The sequence below is a fragment of the Chrysoperla carnea genome, chromosome 2 (assembly GCF_905475395.1).
Source record: "Chrysoperla carnea chromosome 2, inChrCarn1.1, whole genome shotgun sequence".
In the NCBI taxonomy this organism is placed as follows: Eukaryota; Metazoa; Arthropoda; class Insecta; order Neuroptera; family Chrysopidae; genus Chrysoperla; species Chrysoperla carnea.
This window is the reverse complement of record NC_058338.1, coordinates 67,584,359-67,597,702: the sequence shown is the minus strand read 5'-3', so window position 1 is coordinate 67,597,702 and position 13,344 is coordinate 67,584,359. Positions and strand designations below refer to the sequence as shown.

The 13,344-nt window shown below is 29.5% G+C and overlaps 1 protein-coding gene across 2 annotated transcripts in view; it reads left to right on the top strand.

The window, feature by feature from the left end:
• Nucleotides 1-13,344, top strand: part of LOC123291689 (putative uncharacterized protein DDB_G0282133) — a 35,124-nt gene that overhangs the window by 20,617 nt on the left and 1,163 nt on the right. Inside the window, exons 2-8 of one of the 2 annotated variants that reach the window (XM_044872064.1) lie at nucleotides 4,652-4,811; nucleotides 6,457-6,675; nucleotides 6,753-7,113; nucleotides 8,458-9,164; nucleotides 9,993-10,277; nucleotides 12,392-12,443; nucleotides 12,513-13,099. In XM_044872064.1, the coding sequence (XP_044727999.1) occupies nucleotides 4,737-4,811; nucleotides 6,457-6,675; nucleotides 6,753-7,113; nucleotides 8,458-9,164; nucleotides 9,993-10,277; nucleotides 12,392-12,443; nucleotides 12,513-13,099 (2,286 nt within the window). In that variant the 5' untranslated portion in view covers nucleotides 4,652-4,736. Of the gene's footprint in view, nucleotides 1-4,651; nucleotides 4,812-6,456; nucleotides 6,676-6,752; nucleotides 7,114-8,457; nucleotides 9,165-9,992; nucleotides 10,278-12,391; nucleotides 13,100-13,344 lie in introns of both variants that reach the window. The other variant, XM_044872063.1, reaches the window with a different exon arrangement.

Genomic DNA, 13,344 nt, shown 5'->3' with positions numbered 1-13,344 from the left:
CGTTAAAATTCGTCATTTGCATGTGCTAAAACCATCAGACAAAGGGCTCTTTCTAAACTTGGGTCATTTACATAAATCTCGGAATTATCAAAATATATTATAGTTGATGAGAACTAGATATTTGAAGCGGATTTTAAAACCGTGTCAATTCCTCGATCAGCTATTTGATTATTTCGACTACAATTTATAACTATAACTGTGAATATTTGGGGAGATAGAGATATATTACACGTTGATAATGTGGTAACTGTTTCACGGTGGCCAAGGCCGTCCTAACCCTGTGTCCCTAATCCGTTAAAACCTTAATCCGATAGCTGGATTTTTCCCCCATGAAGCCACTGTAGATAAAATCTTCAAGCGGGTGAGACCTTTTTATTGTCGGTCGAGTAATTCTTCAGTCCACGGATATTCTACGCAATCTGCTCTACAATTTGGGTGGCACCATAAAACGCCTATACTACTCGATAAGAAAGGTACACCCGACTGTGGTTAAAAGCGTTAAATTTTTGTCAATTTCAAGCGGTTTGATTTAAATGAATATTAATCCAAAAATTATTTCTAAACTCAAACGTATATAAATATTATATTAAACAAAATTATATAGGGGAAGGTCGTATAATGATCCCTCAGGGACCCCTCGTTGTATTAAGTGAACCATGAAAGCCATGTAGTATATTTATCGATAGATGGCTTCCACGAGATCAAATTAATCATTTTGTGTTCAACGTAAAATTTATTTATTTATTTTTCGTGTTTGTTTTCGCAAGCTAGTTTTACTCTTGGCTTCTGTTGACTTTTAATAATATTATAACACATTTTGATTGGCGTATAATAAATATTAAAATCAGTTTTTATGATGATTTTCATATATGTTATTCCAGGTAAAATGATCCCCTTTATATACGTTAAAATGATTCCTATTTTGTGTGTATAATTATAATAGATAAAATGGTTCCCCGTCATGTGGCTGGTCTTGAATAAAAGGTTAATCTAATCAATGATGTAAAAGAATAATAATATTTTATGTGAACTGATTAGTAAAAAATGTAATGGAATCATTTTATCCACATATTCTTTCAAGGTCAGTAAAACGATCCCTTTTGAGAAATATGCAATAGCTCTAAAACTTTGAACAAAGCAAATGAAATTGCCATGCCAATATTGCAACGCTTGAATAAAGAAACCAAAAATATTTCGACGTTATACATTTCTCGAATAGTTTGACTATAAATTACATTTTTCTTAAGGGGATCATTAAAAGGCACCTTCTCCTATGTCTATTAAACTTACAAACGTGTCAACTACCTATTATTCTTCAATACGGAATCCTTAAAAAATTTTGGAATTGCAAAGGATTTTATTTAAAAACAGTACAAAACGAGTTATATCTAAATATAAATATGTGTTCTTGTACATATAATAGTGTCTCTACATCCTATTTAATAAGGAAGCCGTTGCATTAATATCAATATTCTTCAAATTAAATTACGGTACTACATATTTAAATATCTACGGAACCATAAAACTTAAAAAAAAAATTATTTTAATGTCACTAAATCAATGTTGTTGATCTTGAAATACAAAATGCAGAAGTTTTTTATGTTGTGACTTTTTGAATGGGAGAAAGTAATTTTAAAAATTAAAACATTAAATATGTCTAACATATGGATGAATGCAGACATGAATACCCGTGGAAATTTCTATAAATAACTATACTTCACAGTCAACAAGTACATCCCTCATTCGAGTTTGCGATCGATAAGTGACATCAATTATAAATGTTTAAAAACCCCAGATTCATTTTTATCGCAATTTTTTTTATAACAATGTGTCTGGCCTTTTTAACCCCTCCAACGAAAAAACGATGTCTGCGGCGATCGTATCTCCTAAACGGAAGTACCGATTTTGATTTCTTTTAAGATAATTGAATCGAAAGTGTTCTTAGCTATGTTTTAAGAAAATCGAATCACTTTGGGGAGAGTTAATTAAAAAAAGTATAGAGAATTTATTGCCGCCTTTATAACATTAATATGATTTCGAAAATATCACAAATAATGTACATATCGTACCCGTAATATATAATTTTCCGATTCGCTGGACTCGGATGTCTGCACAGAATCCATAATTTCCGAAAGTTTTACTCAAAGTATTACCTAAAAGAAAAATGGGTGGTAATTTGTCGCCAAGTTTGTCCGATGTACGTTCTTTCACAATCTGAACAAGAAAATAAGAAGTTACCCGAGTTTTGTGAGCCCAGTCTTGAATTTTAGTTCAACCCAATTTTGATACATTCTATTAGTGGGAGGTTTCAAAATTCGCCAATATACTGAATATCTTCCAGCTTGAGCGCATACTTTTTTTGGTGACCATAAAAAAACTAAAGTTCGCTAAATAGCGAATATACGAACATTCGTCGAATTCCGATTATTTGCTTATTGAAAGTTTGGCAAATGTTTCGATACAAATCAATTATTTTTTAAGACAGCCGTTTAAATTTCTGATAGTGTGCATTTATGATACTGAAAATAATAAACAAGTCTTCCACACTATTCACTATTTTCCGTAGGCGGAACTAAAGTGAACATTTCAACATTTCGATATTTTCTAGAAAACGAATGGATGGCACGGCTTCTAGAGGTTTGTTGTGCTAATAACAGAATAGATAAGTTTATTATTTTGGACATTCTTATGAAGATATGCAATACTAAGTAATATCTTCACAAAACACAAAATAATGTTCTTATCAAAGTAGATAAATGTTTTATCCGGAGTAATATTTCAATGTAATATCTGAATCATATTATTGAACAAAGTATATCTATCTCTAAATAAAGTAGAAGAATTTATTATTATTATTATTTATCAAAATAATACTTTAAAAAATGTCTATTCAGCTCACTGCGAATGTAATTGATGATGGATGTTTTTAAAATAAATAATAATAATAATTATTATTATATTAAAATGAATCAAATATTATAAAGTTATGATAAATATTTTCTTGTTCACAAAAATAAGGTATTACGTATCTATTAAAACGTTAACGTATATCAAATTTTAATTAATATTAAAAATAAAATGTTGCAAATATAATTATTAATATTTATTATGATTCATCGCAAATGTTTAGGAGTTATATTGAAACGTTTAGAAGTTATATTAAAACACACTCTGCCTGAAAAAAAAAAATGGGTTTCCCCTTCGCCTCTCTAAATATGCTCATTTTGAAATTAAATGCAGCTTAAAATTAGGGTTGAACTAATACAAAAAACAAAAGAGCGCCTTTCGATTCATCTCGATAGACACGAATACATCCCTGTACTGTTTGAGAGTCTTAAAGGAATTCAAACAAAAATTTTATGTGTATTTTTAGTCGCCCAATAAATATAAAAAATGGATTCATTTTCACGTTTCAATAAATAATTTGCAGATATCGCTGAAATACAGCTAAGAAATTAATCGTCCAATGATCTCGATTTTTATACTTTTTTAGTCAAAATTACATTAAGGTAGTACGAGCGCCAAGGCAAGTTTAGACTTTTTCAACTTTGATGATGAAATAATAAAATTTTTCGATATCTACCTTGGTTTTCTAAATATTAAAAGTGAAGTACCTAAACAAGATTTTCAAGTAAATTAAAAACACAATACTTTGCTTATTATTCCATCGATTTAAATAAACCGGTGGAATAATAAGCAAAGTATTGTGTTTTTAATTTAATTAAAATATGTTCCACAAAGTAGAGCTCCAAACCATAACAAAATTTTCAATTTTCAATATTTTGAAAATTACTCAGATATCGAAAAATTGTATTCTTACTTTTCGTCTTATATTGTCAAGTTAAAACAAAATAATTCACACCCCCCCCCCCCCCCTAATATTTTCAGAATTGATTTAGACTTAGTCCAATTTCATATAAAAAAAACCAAGCCTTTTATCCAAAATTTTCCTGGCACTCGTACATCCTTAAGTATGTATTGAGTATTATACTTATCAATGACTATAAAAAGTTTTCGTAACCTATACTCGATAACGGATGGAAGTATTCTTATTTTACTGAGTCCACTTTGCGATTCGCCATATTAAAAATTATTTTACAAAATAAAAATAATAGGCTCTGCCTATAACGGAATTCGTTTCGTCTATGTGAAGTTAGGTTAGATTGAAAGGCTTAGTTAGCAGTGTTGAGACTCAGCCGGGAAGCTCATGACCAATTATTTTGTCAGTGTCTATTTCTCCCGTCTCTCTTACACCATTTAGAAAAACTTTTTTCCAATTTACCCATGTGGGAAATCGATTCTATAGTATTCTCTCGTTTCTTTTTTCTCGTCACCTTCCCCGAAATAGTTATCGTTTCATTATCTAAGGCAGTTAGTTGTTCGTACCTGTATGTAATCACAACCTCATTTGGTGTCTGGTTCTACCATGAACTAAATAACGTGAGTATACAGAAACCAATTAAATTGAGTCGATTTTAAACAATATGAGTCTGCAGATCACCAGAATGCATATTTCATTTGATTAGATAATAACTTCTATTTTCAAAAAAAAAAACTTATTATAATAATTAACCAATGTAATAATAATTATGTTACATGCAAAAATTAATTATTATAATTAATATTTATTTTATTTCTTATTATTTTGCAGTTCTTTTTAAACGAACCAATACAACAATAAAATACAAAGAGTAGCATTACTTGAACAATAAAATAACAAAAATAATTATTACGATATGGCAACCGTTGAGAATAACAACAAAAGTGGTGCTATTAAAATAGCTGGATATCTTGAAAAGAAAAGAAGAAAGGTAAGTAATGAAAAATGATATCATATATCGTTCAAACAACAAATACTTTTAAAAACAGTTTAACATATGTTCATTCTGTAACAATAGAACAATTGAAAATGCAAAAATGGATTTAAATTACTTTTACTTTCATTGAGATTTATTCTAAGATTGTTTGTGTTTATGAGATATGATTAATTTAATTATTATCAATTTTATTTAATTAAAAAAAAAAAAAAAAAAAAAAAAAAAAACATTAAAAGAATGCACCGAATGTATTGGAAATATTTTGTTGAGCGACTATTTTGCAGCCTTTCGATAAGTCTACAAAATATCATAGTCATTTTAGTCATTTTTTGTTGTAATTCTGACTTAAAAACTTCTGGTATTTAAGTCAAGTTTACTTAAGAACCTAGTTTTTGTTAAAATTAAAGGCTAGAAATTGACTACTTTGGCGGTACTTTAACTTATAAGAACCAAGTTTTTGTTAAAATTGAAGATTAGAAATGTATTAATTTTGGCGGTATTTTAACTGGTAGCTTTGAGAAAGTTGGACACAATGCAAAGTTTTGGATTTTGAAACCGCTTGAATTAAAATAGTGCCATAAAAATTATAAAAATTATTTCACAAAAAAGATGTTTTTAGATAACTTAATTCACAGACGTAAAACGATTTTCGAAATCGATAGATATATAAATAAATATATACGAGGCATACATACTTATGTTTGTTTTCCGCCTTCTAGTAGTGAAAAATAAAAACCAGAAAAAACTATATGTACATATCGATTGAAAATCTTACGCTCTGTAATTTGGACTGCTGTGTTTTTTTATACTAAAATGCATAGTTTTGAATAAATTCTTTAAAACTGCGGAAAATTTTTATTTTTCAGCTAAAACTTGGCATTGGTTGCATTGCTTGCCTCCAAGACTTCAGTAAATTTCCCTTTGATGGGAGTACATTAATGTCTTCTAAATGATTTTGAATTTAGGTCCTGGGAATCAGACAATGATTAATTTGGGAATCAGACAAATCTTTTAGGAGAAAAGAAATTATTGTACAGTAAAAGATGTTACAAAAATCGGCTAATAAATGAAAATGAAAGAAACTGCTCGCATTTTGCTAAAACCTCATAGAATGTGTTGTTTGTTTCTTAGGTGTCAAATATCATTAGTACCACATGAATTAGTGGCGCAAACGCTTCGATTTGTTAATAAACGATAAACATTTAATTCAATGGAACGATTAATGTTAAAGTTTACTCACAAAATTAATAAATAGACAACTGGAATTACATATACGTTATACATGTCGAAAAGTTTTCGACTATTTGACAGTTAACATTTACGTCATACAAGTTGCCTAAATAATAATTCTTTAAATGCACTTTAACATTGAAAGTTTCATTGAATTAAAAATTTATTGTTTATTGACAAATAGAAACATTTGCGCCACTAACTCAGGCCTTACTAATGATATTTGACACCTAAGAAACACATTCCGTGACCTTTTATCAAAATGCGAGCGGTTTATTTCATTTTCTATTAGTAGATTGCCACACGTATGGGACTGGGGATAAATGACACCCCCGTATTTTGATTTAAATTTTAATACAGGTACATGAAATATTTTGAATTATGTTAAAAATTTGCAATCATTTTCAAGCGTGTGGTCTCCAAATGGAAAAAATATTGGTTCGTATTAGAAGGACGATTATTACTCTATTATAAATCACATTTTGAAGTAACTAATTTATGCCCATGCCGTGGATCAATTAATATGGGTGTAGCCATCAGTGTACGACCATTGAATTCACAAACACACAGTATTACCGGTATTTACATGTTTGAAATTGTAACGCATACAAACAAACGAGTATTACTTGTAAGTACCTATACACCTAAAATTCATTCTAATCAAAAATATTTATCATCTGATCTTGAATAATAAATATTTTGAAGAGAACTAAAGAAAAACAAATTCAAGAACAATGGTTACAAGCTTTATTGGATGCGTTAGGTGGTCAACCGAAATTAGCATCAAGTCGTGTTCATCATTTTCGATATTCTTTGGATAGTTTAACATTATCACCACAAAAATCATCACAAAGTGGTTTACAATTTCGAAGACAATATACACTGCCACAAAATATTAAAAATATTGAATTGCATCGTACAAAAACATTCTTGGGTCATTTAAAATCGTTAACTGGACGTCATACACGGAGTTTGGATGCAATTTTAAAGAAATCGAAAGAAACTGAATTTATGTCAACAATTCGAGATGATACATCTGAATCATCAAGTTCTATTAATGAAAAAGGTATGTAACCTAAACCTAAATTTATTAAAAAATATAATAATTAAACCAATTTAGGAAAAACTACTTTTGTATCGAGAATCAAAATACTCATTCAATCAATTAGATACTTAAGATTGGCACGCAATTAATTTTATTTAGTGATTTAAAACGGATTTTAATTAATTCAAATTTAAAACTGTTTTTATGGAAATTGGTAATTCTTTTAAAACTCTGAAGAAATCTATACTTTTTGCACTTTTATACTTCTCGCCCTAAATTCCGTTCCCGATTTTAAGTAGGGGAAGGTGATCTATAATGATCCCCCTAAGAAAAAATGTAATTTACCAAACAATTCGAGATATTTATAACCTCGAAATATTTTTGGTTTCTTTATTCAAATGTTGCAATATTGGCATGGCAATTTCTTTTAATTTATTCAAATTTTTAGAACTATTCAATATTTCTCAAAAGGGATCGTTTTACTGATCTTTTAAGAATAAGTAGGTAAAATGACTACTTAATTGTTCTTTTAAATTGCATCAACGATTCGTATGAAAACAAAAATCATCTAAATCAATGGGGGATCATTTTAACGTAGGTAAAGGGGGATTATTTTTCTCGTAACGACATATTTTAATATCGTCATAACAACTGGCCTTAAAATTTATTATACGCCTATCAAAATTTGTTATAATATTATTAAAATTCAACAGATGCCAAGAGTAAAACAAGTAGCCTGCGAAAACTAATACAAAAAAAATGAAATTTTACGTTGTAATTTGTGTTATAGATCATAAGCAGTATAATTAATATTTTTGCTACGAAATACAAAATAGCTTATACATCGCCATGAGTCTTTGTTGAACGATTAATTTGATCACGTGAAAGCTATATATCGATAAATATAGTAGATGGCTTTAATGTTTCACTTATAGCAACAAGGGATCATTTTACCCTGAGAGATCATTATAGACCACTTTCCTCTAATATCTAATTCCAAAGACAGATCCTAATTATGATGGATTTTTTTTCACATAAAAATTTGAAAAATATGACCTTGAACCAAATTTTTTTGAAAAATTTAATAAGATTTGCATGTGATAGAGAAAAATCTTTCTTATTTTTATTTTGGTGACGCCATCAAGTACAAAAAATCATTTTTTTTCTCGATAAGGTAGCCAAATATATAAAGTTTAAAAAACATCCAGATTTATTAAAATTTTATATTTAGTTTATTAATTAAAAAAATTGCATAAAATTCACGTTCGATTGAACAGAATTCTTTCTTTTTATTTGATGACGTCACCAAGTATCAAAGAAATTCGAAATTATATCTTGAGAAATAAATAAATAATATATTTTTAGATTTGGATGAAAATGAACCACAAATAACAAAATATCGTAGTTTAGAATCAATTTCATTAAATAAAGGTCAAGAAATTTTAAAAAATAAAACCGATAAGAATGAAAATTGTATTATTGAAAACGATACATATGAATGTGTAACAGCAGTTAGTAGTAGTACATTATCAACAAATAATAATACAGACGAAGAAAATTGGCCAAGTGAAAATGTAAAAATAGAAATTAATGAATTATATGATGAAAATAGAAATGAACGAAAAGTCGAGAGTGTAATGATTGAAAACTCTCTCTACGAATTCGATAACGCTAAAAGCTCGCAAGATTCAAATTCAAAAACTAATTCAAACGATACCTATAACGCGGAAGAAATTTATGCCGAATGCGATAATGATAACGATATGAAAGCAGATTCAAACAAATCATCAGAATTAGATATTGAAACAAATATTGAGAAAAAAACTGATGAAAATAATGAAGAATGTTATTCAACAACATATGATTATCTTAATAATATGGAGGAAGATGTTTATGCTGATATTGATGAGAAAACGTTAACACCTGGATTACCACCGCCACGATGTAACAAACAAATTGATGATAACTGGCCAAGTGAAAAAAAGAAAAAAATGTTTCAATTGAAATTTAAATTTACTAAAAAAGATCCCACAAACAAAATAAACAAATCATTAACGCCTAAAACTAAGCAGGTGAGCACTCATTATCAATTTATTTTTATTATTATTTAATCGAAATTTTAAAACATAACTATTTTCTTTTAACAACCAAAATTATCTCTGGTCGAATTCGATTGGCTTGGAAAAGATAAAGCATATATCTACGCAATTAGACTATTACAGAGATGTCGAACCAATGACACGTGTGCCATTGATGGCACCGGACATAATATTTTTACGAACGCACGCTCGTTTGTTATTATAGTTACATTATTGACTGCAATTGGCATTTTGAAACAAATCACAAGTCCGTTAGTCAAAAAAGCGAACCATAGCAAAAGGAATTAATTGCAAGTAGGTACAATGAAATACAGAAATAAACAATCGACGTCTACAATTAAATATGTTGGCGAAAATTGTCATACGAGCGCGGCAAATTACTCCGCTGCAAATATCATTGCTCGACATAGTAATCCTTATCAAGAGAGAAGGTTTTTGAAGGAAGCTAGGTTTGCAGGCGCGCCTTCAAAGCCTTCAGGGCATCAAAGATACTCTTCTAGAGACACAATAAAAGAAATAATCTTAAACCTGGCCGGAATAGTAGCAGATCAGCAAAAAATTGACATTAACTCCGCTCCTTTTATATAGCTTTATCTTGACGAAAGCACTAACGTTATTAAATCGGCATGTTTAATTGATTTTGGGCTCATTAAGCATTTCTTTAGAAACAATGGTACGTTAATACATAAAGGTTTGCCACCCCTGCACTAAGTTATCCCCCTTTCTTAATAGTTTATCGTTAAAAGGTTGTTGTCTGTTAATTTAAAAAAATATGTACGAATTTATTTTTTCAATTTTCAGAAAGCAATAAGGAAAGAAAGTTTTATGAATAAATTGTTCAAACATAATAAAAAGAAGGCAGATAGTGAAGATTCCATTGCTAAGGACGATAATGGTTACATGGAAATAAATCCAATAAACGATAATGATGATAATGATAAAGTTTCACAGAAAACAATAACTCCTGTTACTCAAAAAAAAGTTTGTGGCGCACAAGTAATGTTAACACAGTCTACAATGCAAGAACTAAATGAAAAATTGAACCTAGAACGAAAAAAAGTTCTTAGCCGTTGTTATTCTGACGAAGTATGATATATTTGATTTGAATTTAGAAGTTGTAGTGCATGTTTACCTCTAGTCTAATCATTTTAGTGCATTGCTTTGTGAAAATGTGCTAATACAGTGCAACCTTAATATAACGAACCTCAATATAACGAATTCCTCGATTTAACAAATTTTTCGCAATCCCCTTGAATTGTCCATAAGAGTCAATTATCCTTAAAATATACCTCTACATTTCGAATATTTTTTGCGAACAGCCTCTTTATAACGAATTTTAGACAAGATAAAAAATTTAAATACCTCTAAATAACGAAATTCGTCAATTCAAAACCTTTATATAACGTATAAAGTCCCACCAATATATGACAGTTAGTATGCTCCATAGTAGTAATTCATGTCGCGAGAGGTTCCGACACTTTTTTCCTCTTTATAACGAATTTTAGACCAACTTAACCTCAATATTACAAACCTCAGTTTAACGAATTACTTGATATAACGAATATTTACTGGTTCCCTTCAGATTCGTTATATCGAGGTTGCACTGTAATTATTTTTTTTTAAAGCAGAATTTTCATATAAATATCATTATTTATTATATGGCCTTCAGTAAGCCCCATTTGGCGCAAGAGGATATTACACCCATTTTAAAAAAATTCGACAATTAGATTTCATAGTGTGCTAATAAGCCACTAAAAAACCCTTATTTTTATTCAATCAACAAGCTTCATAAAAATGCATTTAAATTTTACATATTCAAATTTCGCGCGTAATTTGCCTCAGTGTTCATGACGTCAGTTGGCTGTGTAATTAATTCGCTGATATTTTGTATAACAATTTAAACTTTTTAGATTACACAGCCGTATGACCTAATAACATGGCGGTTATTATTTCATGAAGTTAAAAAACAAAAAAAAGTGAAAACTTTGAATTGAAAAACTAACATTTTCCGACTGCTTTTTGTCTAAGCTATCTCAATAATATATATTTAGATTTTTTTTCAATAGAAGTAAATCTGATTGATCCGAAATAGATTTGGTGGCCAATTGCTATTTATACCATTTTGGTATTTCAAACATTTTTTTATTACAATTGCTATTATATGGTACATTAGGATCGTACAAAATCCATTAATTGTTGTTTCACAATTTTGAACTTTTTAGACGATTTTTCTGAACCCTCTGAAAGGATGTAGTTACAAAAAAACTTTTTTTTTAAGTCATTATGTTCAAGGGGTTTTTAAATTACTAACCCTTGAAACTTTTTTGAAAATGCAATCCTAATGACAATGGTTGTGTTTAGAATTTCTTAAAGTTTTTTCTCACGGGGGAAAGCCAGATTATTTTCCAGCAGGATTGAATGCCACAAAATTAACACTAATAGGTTGGCTGATAAGTCCCCGGTCTGACACATAGATGGCGTCGCTAGTATTAAATGCATATTATTTTTATATAGTACCAACCTTCAAATGATTCGTGTCAAAATTTGACGTCTGTAAGTCAATTAGTTTGTGAGATAGAGCGTCTTTTGTGAAGCAACTTTTGTTATTGTGAAAAAAATGGAAAAAAAGGAATTTCGTGTTTTGATAAAATACTGTTTTCTGAAGGGAAAAAATACAGTGGAAGCAAAAACTTGGCTTGATAATGAGTTTCCGGACTCTGTATTTTTTCCCTTCAGAAAACAGTATTTTATCAAAACACGAAATTCCATTTTTTCCATTTTTTTCACAATAACAAAAGTTGCTTCACAAAAGACGCTCTATCTCACAAACTAATTGACTTACAGACGTCAAATTTTGACACGAATCATTTGAAGGTTGGTACTATATAAAAATAATATGCATTTAATACTAGCGACGCCATCTATGTGTCAGACCGGGGACTTATCAGCCAACCTGTTAATATACTTATAATGTAGACCTAGATTCTTGAAATTACCTATATTTAAACGGTTTTCAAATTTCTATTCCAAAAAGAATGATACTGACAAGATAAATTGTAACTTACCTAGTCACTGGTCAGAGAAACTGCAATACTGGTGTCAAGGTAATCAATTTATTGTTACCGAATTTAATTATCAAGAGGGCAAAGTTACATACAGAATATTAGGTAACTCCTAATATTTCTATTACTTTCTTACAGAATGATGGAATTTATGAAGCAATTGATACAGGACAAACAAACAATAAAACAGGTATAAATCAGCTGTCTGGATTTGATGACTTTAACACTTCTGAAATGAATCGTACCATCCTTGTTTTAGAAGAAATACCAGGCTTACCACCACGTAAAGGGTCAAGGCAACGATCACGATCTCCATGGCATGACGTTCCAACGAATAACACACCATATTCCAAACAACGTAGTCATCACGAAACAATAGTTAGCCCAAATGATTATAATAATTTAGAACATAACGAATCGTCATCGAAAGCAAGCTCAAGTAATTTCGAACACTTGTACAGTGAAGTAAATAAATCTACTAAGAAAAAAGAAGAACTTGAAGAAAATAAAATCGATTCATCAGAACTGTCCGTAAAGCAATTGATTCATAGATTTGATGAATCGAAAGTTTGCGTTGATGATTCAAAAGATCAATTAAAGTCGACTAGTGCAGATGATGATGTTATCCTACGAAAAGATAATTGTTTAGTGAATTTGAGTGATGATTATGAAGGCCGAAATTCAGAGGAATTAAACGTATTATTAAATGAATTATCGAAGATAACAATTGCTCCATTGGTACAACCACGTGTAATAAATAGTTTAATTCAAGTTAAACCTACTCAAGACAGTAAGGATAATAAACAAAATCACCATAGCAGTTGTACACCATTATCTGACGAAGAGGTAACTTTAATATAATTTATCATACTTGTTCCTAATATTAAAGAAATTAAGACAAATTAAATCCACATGAAATTTAAGATACACAGAATTGATTTTTATCCAAATCGAAAACAATATTTTTTTGATTTTTAGGATTAAACTTCCAACCGATTTTTTTGTGACTTTTAAAACATATAAAATTTTCATAATAATTCCCGTTCAATTACATTCTCTAATAATTACCGATTTGGGGCCAATCTGAGCCC